The following is a 20,231-nucleotide window of genomic DNA, read 5'->3' as shown; positions in this document are numbered from 1 at the left end:
CGGCCTTTGGGGTGTGCGACCTGTGCGACCGCACAGGGCGCCACACCTCAGGGGGCGCCGCCACGATGTCCGCCGCCGCCGCAGTGTACGCCGCCGCCGCGGTGATCCGCTGCCGCCTCGGTGTACACCGCAGCCCCCGCGCCGATCCGCCGCCGCGGTGTACGCCGCAGGCCCCGCGCCGATCCACCGCCGCCGCGGCAATCCACCGCCCCCGTGTACGCCGCCACCGGGTCCACCGCAACCGCCGCGGTGTCAGACGCCGCCCCCTCTGCAGCTCACTCTGACAATCGAGCGCGCTTGGCAGAGAAATTGACAGGCAGCGTGGAGGGTCATGTGACCTTCCGCCACTTAGCATTGGGCGGTGTCAGGAGCATCAGACAGCCAGACTAAGAGGATCCCTGGTGCCCTGCTTGGTAAATAACTACAGGAAAACAGGAAAACTAAACTAAAAATTAAAGAAAACATTAAGTAAGTGCAAGTTTGATGTATAGTGTATGTCATCTAATGAAAGGTGAAAAAAGATTCACCCCTTGTCTATTAAACACATTTTACATACGGGAAAAATAGTGCTCAGTTTAACTGTAACTGTTACATAAAACACGTTTTTATTCAAGGATACGCCATTTAAAAAGAAGCTACAGGTTTTATGCCAGTACAAATACCAAATATAAATACAAAAAAATACCGTAATTAGTGCTGCTGCATATTAAAAAAAAACCTGAACAGTCATTAAAAAAAGACAATGGACATGGGTCTCCTTTTGGGAGTACTGACTTTTGCCTGATTTAATCAAGTTCACAGTATCTTAGATAAAAAAAGAGCATTAGCTGCTATGCATGCTCAGTATTGTGGAATGTTTGATTATAATGTGCTGATTATTGCTCCTGTTTCTAAACTGGCTTATGGTTGTCAAATTCACATTTTTAAGTCAATACACAAATGTGATTTTGACTACCAAATGCCAGTTTATGTATGCCTGCCATTATCTCGTCAATTAGAGTATGGAGCTTACTTGTTATTGCCAGTGTTCAGTTGGTTTTTGCAAAGATACCTATTTATAGATTTTGTTTTTATATTAAAGGTTATTTACCTCATAAAAGTGCAGTAACTGGTTTCAATATATATTTTAAGAAGTGATAGGGGTTGTTTGTTGCGGCTGTTCAAACATACATGCGACCTGTGATCTATGCCTGTTATTTAAGGTTTCCATGCATTATTTATTTGATCTGTAACGTCACTGCTGAGTTGGCATGTGATTTGTATGTTATTCAGTTGCTCTATACCTGAAGTGCAATGTGTTGTTTATTTTATTTTTACCTGAACTAGAGGGTTTCTGTGGATTATGCAGTTGATCTACATTGCTATACTGGTTTTCTTTATTTAATGTATACCTGCAAATAAAAGTCTTGTATGTCTTATTCAGTTGATCACTGTGTTATCATGTGGCATTTAGCTAAGCTCTATATTATTTGGTATTTTGTTGATCTTTACTAGGGCTGCAACTAATGATTATTTCCATAATCGATTAGTTGGCCAATTATTTATAAAAATAAATGTAAGTTTTTTCATTTTTTTAAAATAATTTAATAAACAAACAGGATGTTAAAAAGAAACAGCAGAGTAATAAATGATAAAAATGCATTTCTTGTTTTTATTTCCCAACCTGCCCCCCCAGTTATGCTCATGTGAGCCCAGGCTTGCCACATACGCCCAGATATGCCACTTGCCCCCTCCAAATATGCTGCTCCCCCTCCCCAGGTATGCCTTATACCCCTTATGAGCCGCCGTGCCCTTGATATACTTAAACATAGTTTTTTTAATCTTGCAGCAGCATTATGTGTCCCAAAAAACTGTCAGGTGCCCAAAATCGAAAACGAAAGGCCCTGAAAGGATTAGAGGACCAGAAGAGTGCTGGAGCATTAAAAAAATATTTTGGAAGACCAGCACCTAGTGGTTTACAAACCACAGAAGAAAAAGAAGATGAAGAAGAAAGCTGCAGTACCCAAAGTGATCTACATCTCCAGAGCAGTGAGCCTTCAGTATCAAGATCATCTTTGGAAGATGAGGATTCTAATACACCGTCTGCACCTCTGGCTTTTGATGACACAATGAATACGTGTGAAAAATCAAGCTTAACAGATCCGGCTTTGTGGCCAAAATTGATTTCAAAGAATATTGATCGTATTTTAGATGTTGGTCCTGTACAGGTAACAGATGTTGATTTTAAAAAAGATGTCCATAATCGGCATTTTTCTTCAGCATTCTACAAAAGAAAATTAGACAGTGGTGAAGAACAAACACAGCGATGGTTGATATACTCCTCATCTGCTAATAAAGTATTCTGTTTCTCCTGTAAATTATTTGACAAGAAACCTAAAACATCACTTGCACTAGGAGGATCAGATGACTGGACACATATGTCAAATATTTTGAGATCGCATGAAACCTCCAGCAGTCATTTTACAGCCCAGCAGATGTGGATTGAAGCACAACTGAGACTGAAATCAATACATGCAATTGATCAAGACTTACAAAACCTCATGAGTCGTGAAAGACAACACTGGAGATCAGTGATGGAGAGACTATTAAACATTGTCCAGTTTTTAGCAGAGCGTAATCTGGCCTTCAGAGGATCTTCAGATCGACTTTTTACATCCAATAATGGAAATTTTTTAGGTCTTGTAGAACTTTTAGGAAAATATGACAACGTGATGGCAAAACATTTGCGCAGGGTGGTATCAAAAGAAACTGCAGACCACTACTGCGGAAAAACAATTCAAAATGAAATAATAAATCTTATGTCAAAACAGGTAATTGATGACATTTTACAACGCTGCAGAAATGCAAACTATTACTCAATTATCCTTGATTGCACTCCAGATATTAGCCACAAGGAGCAGATGTCATTTACTATTCGATTTGTGGAAGACATTTCTGGAAATTGTCAAGTAAAGGAACATTTCCTTGGTTTCAATAAAGTAGAGGATACAACTGGAAAAGGATTAAGTGATTTCCTCCTTGAATTTCTTTGCGCAAAAAATTTGGATATTGATAATTGTCGTGGACAAGGTTATGACAATGGAGCCAATATGGCAGGAAAAAACAACGGCGTTCAGTCCAAATTTTTAAAGCAGTCTTTGTACCATGTGGATGTCATTGTCTAAATCTTGTAATTGGAGATGCAGTACGCTCATGCAAGCAATCAGTGCAACTATTTGGACTCATTCAACGCATTTATGTTCTATTCTCAGGATCAGTAAAGCGGTGGAAAATTTTGTCTGACCATGTATCTGGCCTCACTTTAAAGCCTTTGTGCACGACTCGGTGGGAATGCCGGATAAATTGTCTTAAACCACTAAGACATAATCTAGGCAAAATGCAGGAAGCATTGGTTGCTTTGTGTGAGGAAAACCACACTGAACCCAACATCAGTCATGAGGCTAACACAATTTCTCAGCAGATTGTGGAGTTCAAATTCATCATGTCACTGTGTGTTTGGTATGACCTGTTGTACCAAATCAATATCGTGAGCAAAGCAATGCAAAATGAGGCTGCTGATATAATTTTGGTCTCAGACCTAATCCAGAAATGTCACAGTTTTTTAATACATTTCAGAGAGTCTGGATTTGAAAGTTCCTTTCAAATTGCAAAGGAACTAGCAGAAAAAGTGGACGTGGAGCCTGTTTTTAAAAAGCCTTCCCGTATCCGCAGAAAAAAGACATTGTTTGACTACGAAAGCCAAGATGAACCATTAACAGATCCCACCGAGAAATTTAAAATAGAATTTTTTTATGTTTTGGTTGATACTGCTGCTAAATCTTTGGAGGAACGTTTTACACAGATGGAAAACCACAACAAAGTATGGAGATTCATATACAGTATGAAAAGTCTTCCAGCAAGAGAAAACTTAAGGGACTGTTGCTTGCAGTTACAGAAGGCATTAGAGAAGGACAGCCAATCAGACATTAATGGTCTAGAGCTTTCAGAGGAGCTTTGGCATATTCAAACCCTACTACCTCAAGATGTCACAACACCCCGCCACACACTCAATTTCATAGTGAGAAATGGCCTGGCTGACACATTTCCGAACATGTGGATAGCATTGCGGATTCTTTTAACCATTCCTGTTTCTGTGAAATCAGGAGAACGCAGCTTTTCCAAGTTAAAGCTCATTAAAACATATCTAAGATCATCGATGAGTGACGACAGACTAACAGCTTTATCAGTATTATCCATTGAAAGCGATGCATTGAAGACATTGGATATGAACAACATCATTGATAAATTTGCAAAAGCAAAAGCGTGTGAAGTTGTATTTTGAGTTTCTAATCAATGCCAGGAGGTGTACAATTCTATTACCAGTCTTCCCAGTTATTATTGCACTTGCACATAAATTATCTTTAATTAAAAATTATTTGTTACAAAGATCTTTTTTCCTCTCTTCTTGTGCCAATGTTTATGGGGGGGGGCGCCATGACAGTTGCCCGCACAGGGTGCCTGAACACCTAAGGCCGGCTCTGCTTATTGCCATGAACACAGGTCTACGCACCTGTCTGCAGAGAATATCTTGTCCTGAAGCTGTAGGCGGCTCACTCCTTTTCATTACAAGCAGCTTCCGCTTTTTACTGGATGCATCTACAAAGGAACTTGTCACAGTTAAACTGGGATTGAACTGATCATACGTGATACGGGAGCCACTGCCATATCCCTGTAGTCACCAGGAGGCTGGTGTGCTGACTTTATATAGGAGCACTTCTCTTATCTAAGAGCACTTCTGCTACGAATTAGTTGCCTGCTTCTGAACTTAAAGTACCCCTGTCTTAAAGTGGTGATCGCCTGCAAATTATGAGATTCCTGAACGCTTGTAAACTCATTTTTAGTTTGAAACCATGAATGCCGTATGCTACAGTGGTTGTTCAGTCCTGCATGGGGGGGACTAATGATTTGGGCCCATAGTCTTCAGGAAAATGATGATCCAGTAAAGCACTGGAAGTTAAGCACTAACTAAAAGGGCTCCTTTTAGTTAGTGCTTAGGGGGGAATCCTATTTTAGGGGATATAAGGGGTTTATTAAGAGATGGCAGGATGGCCGGTTGGTGTTGGATTAGTGAGGCTCTTTAGAGGGTGATAGCTTTGAGGAAGGCTACTTAAGGGGGGTCCCCCACATGTATTCCATCATTATAATTTTATCTTTCCTTGGTTGTTTTCATGTGCTGTTTCTGGCTCTACAAGCCTTGTTTGGTTCACCATGCCTTCGAGGAATTTAGATAGGATGTTGGCATCCATCAGGTGCACTGCTATGAAGAATGGAGAGGCATGGCTGCAAAAAAATGAGGCGATCTTACTGAGGATGTTCCCTCCACAGCTGCTTCACTATCTACTCACAGGCCCTGAAGCACCAGGACTTCCAGGCCTCCTGTCAAGCTTATTCCTGAACCTGCTGCATCTTCACAGATAACTATAACAGGCACCCCGCGGATGAGGAATAGGAAGGCCAAAGACCCAGCATCCGGCCCCCTGCCTTACATGCCCGCACCCCCTCGATCTGCTCAGCTTGTTGATGACCAGGAGGCTGAGAAACCTCACCCTGTCTGCCATCCAGGCCCTCCTTCCCTCTCCTCCTCAGGCCACCAAGCAGAGCAATGCCCATATAACCGTAAGCCTTTGTTTTCAGGGTGATACCAAGGGAGTGGCAGCGGGACAGTCCTGAAAGCAACCGAGCGGAAGCTCCATAGCCGTGGCTGCTAAACCCGGTCAACAAAATATGCTTAAAAACGGCGTTCCCAGCAACATGTGTTGGGGCTCCCTCTCCAAACCACCCCTTATTTGAGCCAAAACACATGTTGTGTATTTGTGCCCTCTGGTGGGGCGAGGGGCATCCGAGATACTTAGGGTTAAAAAATCCTAGCCAACAAACAGTTCCAGAGAATTATGGCTAAGTGCCGGTCAGGTACAGTGCAAGGGGAATAAAGATCCAGTGGGTCCGGGTGACACAAGGGTGAGATTATACTCTTGGGCACAACCAAAACAGGCAAACATAACTGTAGATGGGGTTAAAAGTCCTCTGCAGCCCTGGTTCCGTGACAAGTACCCTACCCAGTGACCCCTACCCTTGTAGATGTCTTCTCTCCTCATTGCTGAATAAATTGTAGTCAAGATGACCTCCGTTCAACTTGCAGGTATCGAGTCACGTGTTGCGCAGGACAGTCATTATTCCAATGCTCCTCCAGTTGTCAGCATGTGGGTGAGTCTATTTCTCCTTCTTCTCCTTTTCTTTAGCGACCTCTAATTCCACTATAATGCAAGGGATAGCAGGGTAATTTTAATTGATTTTGGTCAGGCTTTAAACACTTTATGGAGGAATGTCAGGGAGTTGGGAATTTTGTAGATCTGTATTAGAGCTGTATAGACCGACTGGTGGCACCACAGAGCACCCCTGAAGTTGTGCCTGTACCACTTCAGTCCCCAGGCCTCTCAGTGGGAGGGCTGGACTTGGCTCCTGTGGTGCCTCCTGCTTGATTAGTCCAACCCCTACTCCCCTACTGCTAAGCACCCACCCGTGTCAGCAACTGTAAAGCCTGTTCCTTCTTTTACCTCGGGTGTGAAGGCAACCGACAAGGATACAGTCTCCCTTGCCGACTTGGGCGACGCTGATTTGCCAAAAAAACTCCTTTATCATTTTAAAGCTTGCCGTATCAAAAAATCATGGTAGTCAGCAGACTCCCTTTCAAGCTGGGGCCGGCACATCCACCACCAGGAGGGCACTGGCTGTGGGAAAACAAGGAGATTGTTGCCAATTTAACCAGAGCCAGTGTATGTGGGGAAACCTGTGCAATTTCCAGCACAAGTGTTGCTACGGTTCCCACCCTCTTAACAAATCCTTAAAAAAATCAAAAAGGGAAAAGCCTAGTGTCACTGGATAAAAAGGAGAAGATAAAAAAAGAAGAAGATGGTGCCCTGGCTGAGGTGGTGTAAGGATGGGGCTCCTGCTGATCTACTGAAGTCTGGTTTTGAAGTACGGCGTTGCCTGGTAACGCATCTTCACCTAACAACGTTTTCTATTAGTTCGTTCTGATTATTAATGCATATGGACAACACATCCTTATCCCATTTTCAGTTTATTAGACTTTTCCAACCCTACCTTGCACACTTTCTGATTTTGGCAACTGAGGCTTCAAGATGGGGGCTACCCGACGAGTTGGTTCGGAGGATTGGTTGTTGGGATTCTGTCAGGATCTGCTCTAATGTATCCCGTAACCTGGTGTAATGTGTGCATTATTTAAAAAAAAAACCCCAAAAACATGTGCATTGAAAATATCTAAAAAAATAAAAAATATATCAATCAAAAAAAATAAAGAAGAAACATGGAGCGATGCTTAAACAGTGTACCTGGCTTATGACGTAATGGGTTTTCGAGTTTTTTTCTTGACTGTAAGGCTACAGTAGAAAATGAATTGTCCTAATGGAGCTTTGGGAGATGTTGAAACCAGCTGTAATGACTAGTGTAGTCCCTTAGTTCTTGTATCTAACCCATATGGGAAGGTGCGATTTCTCAAGTGGATGAGATACTCATATTAACCCTTTAAGGACAATGGGCGGTCCCTAAACCCATTGAAAACAATGCATTTTGTGCCCGTACATGTACGGGCTTTGTCATTAAGGGTTAAGACCGGGTGAAGCTTGTATTAACAGTGGAAATAAATAAAGGATATTGGCAAATTCCATTGGACAAACAGTCCAAATATAAGCCTTTGTGGCATCTATGGGGCTCTACCAATTTGTCAAGATGCCGTTTGGGATACATTGGGTATCGGCAATTTTCCACAGATGAATGGATAGGGTATTGAGGCCACACATTAGATATGCAGTTGCAAATACAGATTATACACTTATTTTTGGTAAGCACTGGATATCCCATATAATCAGTTAAAATCAGAACTTACGAGTGCATTTTAGGAATGGCTGAAATAAAATACCTTGGGTATGCTGTTGGACGAAGCCAAATAAAACCTTTTATGCTGCTAAAATGACTGGCCACAACAAAGGACACTAATCCTAGAATAACACAATAATAAAAAGCCTGCCAACCTTTCTCCGTTGACATTCTGCATAGCTCCGGCAAAGACCAAGCCAATGCAGGCTTTCTGTCACGAATCATAGGTGACTGTCGGGCTTCAGCAGCATTTTGCTTTGAGCCACTTGCTAACCCGGGAAGGAATTTAACAGGGTCTGTTCCCGTGGCTGGGACCTATAGGCCAACAAACAAGTTAATCTGTTTGTGAAACAACTGGTGCCTTATTAACATACCTGGGAACTGCCAGGCCCTGGCTCCCCATCGCTCTCCCTCTTCGACAAGAGTGTGCTGTTGTTACAAGAATGCTTAATGTAAGCTCTTAATTTCTTTATGTTAGGCAACTAATTTATCAGTCTCCACCACTGGGCACAATCACCTACATATATATTTATACCTCTTGTTTGTTTCAGATCAGCTATGGTGCCACTGATCCAATACTCGCCGATAGACATGATTATCCACATTTCTTTCGAACAGTTAAAAATGATCATGTTAATTATTTTATTATTTCCAAGTTAATGAAATATTTTGGCTGGACCTGGGTTGGAATTTTAGCCTCTGATGATGACAATGGAGAGAAAGAAACTCAAGTGTTAACAAAATATTTAAAAGATGACGGCATTTGTGTGGCCTTTGTACTAAAAATGATTAAAAGCGTTGACTATATTGTTAAGACATCTAAAAATATGATGCGTGCTTTAAAACAATCCACAGCTCGAGTCATAACATTTTGTGGAACGTATTCTTCATTTGTTGCATTTACTCTAGAACGCATAAAAGAAGGTCTCGTCGATAAAACTCATATCCTTGGCCCTAATTTGGCCTTAAAAACTTTCCTTCTAAGACTTATGCCATACGTTTTAAATGGAAGTTTAACAGTTCAACCATTATCCCGAAATATTCCAGGCCTGAGAGAATTCACAGATAATTTTCATCCTCTGAGATTCCCTGAAGACAAGTTACTTGAAGATATTTGGATATTGTGTTTTCATTGTTTCTCAGGTGACCCTGAAAAGAAGAAATATTATGAGTCTACTCTGAATATCTCTCTTTCACGCTGCACTTGGAAGCGACATATCTCAGAAATACGTGACATTTTGTCAGACGGAGAAAGCAGCCAAGTGGATCATGCTGTGAATGCCATGGGAAGTGCCATATTCTATATGTACAACACCCAATTGAGAAAATATCCAATAGATAAAATTCGCATGTCTAATTATAAACACCAGGTAACTTAATGCATGCACAATTTCTAGAGATTATTACATTTTCAAGGATAGTTTTTAATTCAGATTAAATATTAGATAATTTATTGAAAAAAACTTTCAAACTACATTTGGGTATGTTACAATACCTCATTACCGACTCTTTATTGCCTTCTTCTGTTGGCTCAGAAGAAGGGTTTCCTGGTAGGGGGCTCCTTCACAGAGCTGCAAACACAATTTGCAGGCTGCAGACACAAGGTAATTTTTTTAAATGTATTGGAGCTAGGATTGGTAAATACCCCGACTGTGGTTAACTGAGGCATGTCTAGGCATTCAGCAACACCTAGAGTTATCTTTGCTGGAGGCAGATTCTATGTCTTTTGAATGTAAATATGCAGCCTCTTATACGAGCGCTTCCTCTTGTACAACTTCTGTCTTGCAAGAAGTCTTCTATACAGTGTTTCATCTTGCACTCCGCACTCAAGCCTGTCCCTTAGCAAGGATTCTAGACTTTTGCCAAATTGGCAATTTTCAGTATCAAAACTCTGAGATCCAATAACACTCAGTAACACAGCTCTTGTCTGAATAGCGTCGACCACCTTATTAGCCTCCAGGAAGAACACCAATCGCTCAGCATATGAGTCCCATGAGTATTGGTTAGCCAGGTCAAATCCCTCCATGTGTCCCGGAGAAACCATGCTGGGTATATTTGAATCTATATTTACATATATACCCCCAAAAAGTTTAACTTCCTCGCTCATTTATTTTTTATACATTTTCTACGGTGTCCATTTACTGAAATCCCATCCTCGTCGCCAATTTGAATGTTATAAATATGTTTTCTCACAGGCACAGACAAGCTGTGAAAAGAGGACTACTTTTTTGTTTACTTCAGTGACACATACATGATTAACCGCCTCAGGACCGGGGCATTTTTTGGAGCTAAATGATCAGAGCAGTTTTAGTGTTTTTGCTATGTCTTTATTCAACAGAGTTTGCTCATTAACTCATGTAATGCACCCCTTGAAATATATATATATTGGTTTTTTTTTCAGAACAAGTAGGGCTTTCTTTTAAAATAATAATAATATATATAAAACCATCATCTAGTATGAAAAATATCTTAAAATGTGTATGTGGGGGGTTAGGGAAAAAAGGAAAGACGTTCACCTATAAAAACTATATATAACTAATGCAAATAGGGAAAAAAACCTTCAGGATTTATTTAGGTATTTGTCCTGATTTTGGATACACTTCATACGACTGGTAAAAGGGGTGGGATGAAGTGCTGAGGCACGGCCATTGGGCTGTGCGGTGCGTGCACACAGGCCCCTTTAACATCATGAATGCCGGCATCCACCCGCTGCCCCCACCAGACACCAGAGGCAGTGGTAAGTCGGGGGAGGGGTTATATGGGGGCTAAAGGCTTTTCTGGAGGCAGAGTGCCCCATGATATGCCTTTTAACCCCCTTTATGCCACTCTGCCTCTAGAAATGCCTTTTAACCCCCTATATGCCACTCTGCCTCCAGAAATGCCTTTTAACCCCCTGTATCCACTATGTCCCATGATATGCCCCTGGCATATAAGGGTATAAGGCATTTCTGGAGGCTTCGTCCCACCCCTTTTACCAGGGGCATATCATGGGACATAGTGGCATACAGGGAGTTAAAAGGCATTTCTGGAGGCAGAGTGGCATATAGAGGGATAAAAGGCATTTCTGGAGGCAGAGTGGCATAAAGGGGTTAAAAGGCATATCATGGGGCAGAGTGGCATATAGGGGGTTAAAATGCATAGCATGGGGCAGAGTGGCATATAGGAGGGTATAAGGCATTTCTGGGGACAGAGTGGCAAGCCTGGGGGCAGATGTGCACAACTGGAGGGGGCAGGTTGGCAAATAAAAAGAAATAAAAACTGAAAAAAAAATTCTCAATTATAGCTTTTCTTAAATATGAAAAAATAGTTTACATGAATTAATAAAGAAATAAAAGTTTCTTACCAGAATATCGTTTTTCACTGATCACTGTTTTTTTCCACTGAATAAAATGGAACTTTTTCATCTAAAAATGTTTGCAGTAGCAAATGTTTTGATTTCATTATGTGTAATGTATTTAATTTATTGGGGCCTTTTAACACTTTTGCTTTCTGGCATTTTAATACAAATAATGAGATAAAAAGAATGTTTTTGTCACGTTCTGCCCAGGCTGCATATCTGTCTTGCTTTAGTTTCCCTGTTTTGCTTCGATCCATTCCTGGATTTCCTTTTGCTTTGTTCTGATCTTCCATTCCTTGCTTCTGCTTCAGCTCTTTGCTTCAGCTCTGTTTCCTTTATTAGGTGCGCCCCACCTGTGTGTTCTGTTTGTCTCAGTCTGCAGTCTAAGGTATGTCTCAGTGCTGTGTGTTTGGTTTTTATGTGTGGTTTGTTTTGTATCTTTGTCTGCAGGGATTAGCGTTAGGACCCACTGTCATTGGAGTACTTTGGCGTAGTGGTGGGCTAAGCATACTATGGCCATATCATGTGACGGAATCTCCAATTGTTATCAATCAGTCTTAGGCTAGTTCCTGTATTCACGTTTGTCTGTCTCTTATGTACCTTTGCCCTTCTTCCTTGAATCATCTGAGGATTCCGGTTCCTCTCTCCTCTCCCCATGTCCCAGTTAATATGTCCTATCCTTGCTTGAAGGAGAAGCGTCCGAGGGTTCCGGCTCCTCACTCCTTCCCCTGTGTTCCTTGCCTTCTTCCCTGTCGTTTGTTGTGCCCTGTATCATGTATATCTTGTCTAGTAACGTTTATTCCTTGTCTGGTTCGCTGTAGTGCCATGTAACATGTATATCTTGTCTGGTTATGTTTCGTGCCTGGTCTCCCTGTCCCTTGCTTGTTATGTTTCTGCGATACCCTTTGCTTAGCTTTCATACTCCCTGCCTGCAGCATCCTGCACATATTCTAGTGATATGTTTCGTGCCTGCTCCAGGGTCCCTACAGGATTTTGCTTTGTTCTGGACTACATCCGCTGCCATATCAGGGCACTGGTGTTTGGCTGCACAACCCTAGGTGCTCATCACCTGGGTGAGTGTGGTCACCCTGCAACCAGGCCCTGTCCAACTCCACTACTGCATTGTGACTCCTGCGCACAATCTTTGGGCGCGCTGGGCCCTTTCAGTCATTTGCTTGGACCCAGTCCGTGACAGTTTTATAGTTATTTGTATGGCAAATAGTGTGACTCGGGTATGTATAACGGGTGCGTGTGGGTACAAGAGCTCGACCACGAGATAAACTATATGGGGCTGCTCTCCAAATGTTTCCAGGGCTGCTTTTCATTCCCAGTCCGGCCCTGTTCACTAACGCCTTCCGATTACAGCAATACCCCGCATGCATGAATAAGTCATGTTTCTTACACATTGTGGAGTCAAAACTGGAACATGCAAACTTGGAATTTTGACAGGCACAGTAAAGGTCAATATCAATTTAACCCCATAAAACTATATATTCCCTGAAAGTACAAAGCCCAAGGACCTCAAAGTCACCTCCTTATCTTTCAGTTTAGTGAAAGTACCTAGGGGTTAGCTGATAGCATAAGGGGTAACTGTAGGATGCTGTTGGTGGGTAAATATAGGTATGGTTATATGTTAGGTTACAGTACTGTATAGTGTTAGTGATGATGATGATGATGATCAGATTAGGTCCCTGGCTATTGATGTAAGACTGATCAGAGGGTGGAATCGGGTGATTGTGCTGGGCATTTTTTGGTATGACACACAAAGTATGTCATGGAACCAATGAGCCTAATGGGAATTAGGGAAAAAAGGAAAGACATTCACCTATAAAAACTATATATAACTAATGCAAATGGAAAAAAAACCTTTAATTTAATTTATTAAGGTATTTGTCTTGATTTTGGAAACACTTGGTATTTTCTTTTTTTTGGCATTTACAGTGTTAAATATGAATGACGCGCATCACTGTTTCTAAACAAGATTTCTTTAAAATGTGGTATGTTGGGAGTTGCGCCCCAATAGAGGCCAGAAAAAAGAAAAACTGCTGACCAAAAGTATATATTTTTTGAAAGCTGACATCCCAAAGTATTTTATTAGGGGCATGTTAATACCTTTTTTAACCATTTTACCGCCAATCTGTTTCTTATGCCTCCTATGTCTTGTTAACCTAAAACAGTGGGCCCTTTTGAATTTTACACTTCATTTGGGTAAATTACATAAAAAATTCACAAAATGTGTTTGTTTTTAGTGTAGTAATAATAATGGTTATAATTAGACGTTAGTTGCAGAATGAGTGGGGTGGTTCTGCCACTTTGCAGATATCTGGCAGACCTCGCCTTGATTATTATGTACAGTTTTGGAGACCCCAATCTCCTGAACTATGTTGATATTCTGGAGGGAATTCAGAAAAAGGGGCGATGAAAATGGAGAATGGTATGGAGGATAAACAATATCAGCAAAGATAATTTATATACACATCAGTAGGTATAACTTGGGTTGTTTATTTCCAAAATAATCTTCAAGAATATTTGCTGCTGTCAGTTTAATAACTATGATAATTACATTTATCCTGCTTATTAATTGTGTCCTGTTCTCAATTACTAGCTTATTCTGATTTGGAAAAAAAGTAAAACTTATTTTTTATTTGTAAGCAGGTATTGTACCTTTTATAATGCATGATATCTGTATTCTTTTAAGATATCTCAGTATTTGAGAAAACTTAAAATGGAGAAAGATAATTTTGTATTTGAATTTTTTAACGAGGATGGAGAAATGAACTTATTCTATATGTCTAAGAACTGGGTCGTATGGATGGAAAACAGAAGCTTCGAGGCCCCTACGATTTTAACATTTAATCCACAAAATGTCATATACGAGATCATTAACACTGACAAGAATAGAATTATCTGGAAGAATCATCCAAAGGTTTGAAATAATTCTGTTAATAATGACTTAGATCTCTCTCATTTGCCAAATCATCCATTTCATAGTTACATGCACTAAAAACCCTTTTTATTGTGTTTACTAGACTTGTGCACATGGACCTAAAACGATTTGGACTCATTTTTGTTTGGTTTTTGGTTCATTCATTTTCAAACAACAGATTTTGTTTCCTGCCTTTTCGGTTCGGGGGAAATTTCATGTCATACACCCTCATTCACACACACGTACATTGCAGATCCGCAGATCTTTCTGCATTTTTCTGGCCTCTTGGAGAACTTGCACAAAAGGGTGGAGCTACAGGGACGGCCTCTCCCCAATCCTCCAATTGGGTGAGGGGGTGTGCGCAAAGGCTCTGCTCTTTTGTGGAAAAGCTCTGGGATGCCTGGATGATGCAGCGGATAGCTGGGGAGAAGAAAGAAGACAGAATACAAAAGACAGAGGAGGAGAAGTACAAGAAGAGGCAAGAGCTACAGAAAAGGAGACAAGGACAAGGAAGCGGTTGGCGTAGAAGGTTGGGAGAGGGAGACGTTGGGAGTGAGTGCGATAAGGCATGAGAGTATGTTAGACCATGAGAGAGTGAACAAAAACAAATGTTTTTGTTTGATTTGTTGGGTTCCCTTTCTTTTCTGACATTCGTACAAATTAGTGAAATTTACCAATGTTGTTAAAATTTACATGTATACAAACCAGAATGCAAAAATCTGGTATTTATAGCTTAAAATATGCAACATATATAGAATGTGAATCTTTTAATATATATATATGGAAAGAGAAAGTGTGCATTCTGTAGTTGTGTATGTTAGATAGACATATCATTTAAGAGGTTTCAACTTTATCTAGAAAAGCTAAATGGTTTTCTTTTTTTTTTTTTGTAGCCTCCAAAATCTCAATGCTCAGAAAACTGTCTTCCTGGATACAGAAAAGTCATGGGGTCTAGCATCCATTCCTGCTGCTATGACTGTGTGAGATGCTCAGAGGGAGAAATCTCCAATATAACTGGTATAGTACATATATGTATAGGTAGTAGCGAATGGTCACATTATAGAATAATATAACATTTTGTCATCTAGTCCCTACCACTGCTATTACCTCTCTGGAAATCCCAATAACCACAAAGCAGATGATATAGGGGTTTCCTTTGTCCTGGTATTTAAAATATAGTTTGGGAGAATGTAGCAGGAGAAAAAGGAAGTGTTTTTGGAGGGACTGAAATATTTACTCCAATAGGTGGCCAGTAGTTCACCCTTGCAGCTCAAGCTTAATTTAATTCCAGGCCCATAGGAAGGGTGAGGTGAGAGAGGCACTCACTTCGGGCGCAGCTGCGAGGGGCGCACAGCCTCCTCATCAGCAGCTGCAGCTTGCAGGACTGGTTGGGGAGATCATGGATGGCACATTGCCATCTAAACGCATGGGCACACTGGACAGTTGCCCAAGGACCTTGCGTTCTAGGGGCCCCATGGTAAATCACATTGCTGCCAGCAATGTGGTTCTCCATGAAGCCCCTATAAAGACAGTAGCATATCTATAGGAGAGGAGGCAAGCTCTTATCCAGCTGGTGGAAGCACACCTAGCTTGAAGCTGGAGCAACAGATCGCGGTAAGGTGTGACACTGTTAGCCAGCAGCCATTTGGGCATTTGTCCAGTGTGCCACGTGGCCATCCTGGGCCTGGTATGAAGTGTGTGTTTGTGGAGGGAGGTGTTATTTATTGATAGGTAGGAAAAGAAACTTACCTTCCACACCAGTCCCACTCTTTGGATGCTCCCACGACGCATCATCCGCAGGCGGCTTCCCGGACTACTGCTAGATCTTCCCAGGTAGTGAATACACAGTCTGCTCCCGCTAACCTTCACCGCTTGGTCAGCCTTGCAGCAAATCAGTACCACAGCACCACCGTGTGGTCAAAACCTGATATCTTATAACCTCGGGTGACCCCTACCCTCAGGAAACTCCTAAATCTCTCCCCATTTAAGCCTAGGTTACCCTTGGTTGGTGTATCTATGATTTGCTTGTACGTGCTTACTGAGACTGATTTCTTCGCTCTGACCCGGCTTGTTGACCTTGCTCCTGTTCCTCTGATTTGGCTCCTGGTTTCTGAACGTCTGGTATTGACTCGGCTAGTTGACTTTGCTTCTGGATTTTGATTTGGCTTATTTCCTTTTCCTGGTTTGACCCGACTATTCTCTAGTAACCAAACAATTCCTAGTTTTACCAACAACTGCATCCCAGCTGCCGTATGTAGCTTCAGGGATGAAATTCAGCATACTTTTGGCCATACAAGAGTTCGGGGACCAGGTCTGACCTCCCTATGCCGCACAATATTTTCAGAGCATGCTACTGAAGATAATTTCCTTGCAAATAGGCTAAAAAATAACTATTTGGCATTTATATAGAGCAACCATTGTTATGATCCTATTTATTTACTTAAAAGGCTGTCATGCCCTTCTGAATATTAATATTTAATCTTTATATTTATATATTTAGTTGACCTGTGGTATTCATGAAAAATTTTTATTTTACAGACAGTGAAAACTGCATACAATGCTCCAAGAGTGAATGGCCAAATAGGAATCAAGATCAGTGTATTCCCAAACAATTTGAGTTTCTTTCTTACACTGAAGATGTGATTGCTCTAGTACTGATGTCACTCTCAGCTTTCTTCACCCTGGTCACAGCTTTAATACTGGGAATATTTACTTGCTATCGTTATACCCCAATTGTAAAAGCCAATAATCGGAACCTCAGTTTCGTTCTCTTGGTCTCCATCATGTTGAGCTTCCTCTGCGTGTTTCTGTTCCTCGGCCGTCCTGTGGATATAACCTGCATGCTGCGTCAAACTGGTTTTGGAGTCATCTTCTCAGTAGCTGTGTCTTCTGTGTTGGCCAAGACTATCATGGTTTGCATCGCTTTCAGGGCCACAAAGCCAGGCAGTGACTGGAAAAAATGGCTTAATGTGAAACTGTCAAATTCTATAGTTGTGTTATGTTCATCTGTCCAAGTTATTATTAATATTAATTGGTTGGCTATTTCTCCCCCATTTCAGGAGCTGGACATGGACTCTTACCATAGCAAGATTGTCGTTCAGTGTAATGAAGGCTCGGTTGTTGCCTTCTACTGTGTCTTGGGTTATATGGGGCTTCTGGCAGCTCTTAGTTTTATTATAGCTTTTTTAGCCAGGACATTACCAGAAAGTTTTAATGAGGCCAAATACATCACCTTCAGCATGCTGGTGTTCTGCAGCGTTTGGATCGCAATGATCCCGGCCTATGTGAGCACCAAAGGCAAATACATGGTGGCCGTAGAGATTTTTGCCATATTGACCTCCAGCGCTGGACTGTTAGGCTGTATATTTTTGCCAAAATGTTACATTATTTTATTTAGACCAGAAATGAATACAAAAACATACTTGCTTGGAACTAGTAACAGATAATTTATATCCGTATCTGCAGGTGAGGGCTGACACCTTCTGCTTCAGGGTAAAGCCAAGTGACCCCATAGTCCCATTGTGCCGCACCCCCACTAACTCACATATGGAGTTGCACACATACTTATACACACTCACACTAACACACATACACACTTGCATACTTATCTGCCCTTTTTGAAGACTTTTGCACTGGTCCGGAAGCCATTCACCCCTGCCTCCTCAGGCCACCCAACCCCCAATTATTGATCTGATTACTATACCATGCAGTAATAGCCAATAAATTAATAAAAAAGAGTAGACCATTTCAACTCATCCAACTGACCCAAAGAGATGAACCCCCTTATCATTTAAATATTACTAATAAACCAGATTCAGAAACCGAGGAAAATCCTGTCAGAAAACACCGGGGGGATTTTCAAAACTTTATCCTGAGTCCCCAGGACTTTTTCCATTCCCAGGCATTTATTCATATTGTCTCTCAGATCCTTTGGGCTGCTTTTTGACCTCACTATGTCCTCTATTTGACAGTGTCATTCCTTCCCTAGTTATTGCATTTCCCCAAGACCTGTCTCCTCTCTCACAAGATTTCATCCACTTTAACACTTTCATTCCTTTTATGACACTTAACCCTGTTACTCCTTGTGTGTTCTAATTAGTACTTTCTGCTTTTCTCTTTTATTTTAACCTCTTCTACTCCTTTGTGACCACCATTCCCCAATCCCTCTGGCCTTAACTTTCTCCTTAACTCCTATCCCTTTGCTTCTCCTGAACTCTCTCCTCCATTAAATATTTTCTTTACGTGCTCCTCAGACATTCGGTTTCTTCCAACTGCTTGTCTGCACGTTACCTCTTTCTTCCACTCAACCATAATTGCTTTTTAAAACATTCCTTTCCAGTCCACGTGTTCTTATGTATGCTTATTGAATCCCATATCCTCAGTCCTCCCCTAATCAGCTTATATTTTCACAAAACCAACAACGATTGATTAAATTGATAGACATGTATAGATATCAATCTCATATCTATAAAATGTTAATGGTATCCATTAATTATGGATTACTACTATGTTGCTCAATTTCAGATAAGACCCGAGTCAAGTTGTTAACAAGTTGGCAGTTGTCCTTTTTCTGGAAAAACTAGAACCCCTGTTTGTAACATTGCAGCTGAGTTGTCCCTCATTGAGTTGGCCTCTTCAGTGGGGTACAGTTGGTATCCCTCTAGGTACAAGAGAGCAAGGAGGTCCATGTCTAGAATCACCTTTACACTTAGAGTGAACCCCAAGAGATCCCCCGAAGGGTAAAATGCCATAACAAAAAGAATCTGACCAAGAACAGACAGCCATTTCATAGTCTGCCTTACTGTGCACCCTCACTTTAGAGCAGTGGTTCTCAACCCGTGTATCCTCAGGACCCACATTTCTCTTTGGTCATTAAGTCGGGACCCAAAAATAATTTCATTTCCGAAACATTATATTTTATTCCATAAAACAACTTGTTCAGTATTCCATATATATATATATATATATATATATATATATATATGTACTTTTTAAAAAGTAAACAAACCGTAAACAGCGCTAGTGAAAATTAATGGGTGTGGGGGGGCAGGGGTTGTGGTGTCTGGGTAACTGGGGCTGTGGTTGGGGGACAGGTGTTGTGGTGTGGGCATAACTGGGGCTGTGTGGGGGTAACTGGGGCTGAGATGGTGCATAGGGGCTGTGGTGGGGAGTAGGGGACAAGGAGTGTGTTGGGAGGCAGGGACTGTGATGGTGGTAACTGGGGCCATAGTGGGGGTAATAGGGGATTTGATGGGGTAACAGGGGGTGTCTCCTAGTGGGGGACAGAGGCAATAAGGACAGCAGAGCAGAATATATATATATATATATATATATATATATATATATATATACATAATTAGTACACTAAAAAAATTATGTACTTACCTCAGAAAAGATGAGGGAGTGGAAAGGCTGTCCGCGGGCTGCACCTGGAAGAGGGGAGGAGCAATCAGAGAAAAACTTTATTCAGCACCACTAGGAGCAGACAGCGACCGCAAAGCAATCAAGCAACTGTAGAATTTTCCTGGTATGCCTACAGTCCGGCCCTGACCCTCCGCGACCCACTGAAGTCAGGGTCGCGACCCACCCTTGAGTTGAGAACCACTGCTTTAGAGTATTTCAAATTTATGCTCTCTAGTGCCATTACAGAGAAATTAAATCTCCATCTATATATCAGTCTGGTCCCACTCAAAAGGGCAGTCTCATGAAAATTTCCTCTGCACGAGAGAACCAACAACCCCAAACATACATTTCAGTCCTCATTAGTTCCATCAGTGGGGTATCCCTCTACGCACAATAGAGCAAGCCGGTCCACATCTGGACTCAACTTCACACTTGGGGTAAAATCCAAGAGATCCCAGAAGGGTGAATGCCACATAAAAAAGATGCTTCCCAAGACTTCATAGTCTGCCTTACTGTGTGTGAGAGCTTCTCAAATTTTTGCTATTTTGTGCAATTACAGAAAAAAAATCTGCATCTACATATCAGTCTGGTCCCAGCCAAAATAGCAGTCCAGATGCTAAATAAAAGGCAAAT

The 20,231-nt window shown here is 41.5% G+C and overlaps 1 protein-coding gene across 1 annotated transcript; it reads left to right on the top strand.

The window, feature by feature from the left end:
• Positions 1-65: 65 nt before the first annotated feature.
• LOC128491905 (vomeronasal type-2 receptor 26-like) lies at positions 66-17,714 on the top strand. The gene is made up of 5 exons (XM_053464680.1): positions 66-215; positions 13,968-14,195; positions 14,585-14,761; positions 15,089-15,212; positions 16,734-17,714. Exons 1-5 carry the CDS (start codon positions 66-68, stop codon positions 17,639-17,641), a joined length of 1,587 nt encoding a protein of 528 aa, XP_053320655.1. The 3' UTR covers positions 17,642-17,714.
• Positions 17,715-20,231: the final 2,517 nt, after the last annotated feature.

The sequence above is a fragment of the Spea bombifrons genome, chromosome 1 (assembly GCF_027358695.1).
Source record: "Spea bombifrons isolate aSpeBom1 chromosome 1, aSpeBom1.2.pri, whole genome shotgun sequence".
In the NCBI taxonomy this organism is placed as follows: Eukaryota; Metazoa; Chordata; class Amphibia; order Anura; family Pelobatidae; genus Spea; species Spea bombifrons.
This window is presented reverse-complemented; position numbering and strand designations above follow the sequence as displayed.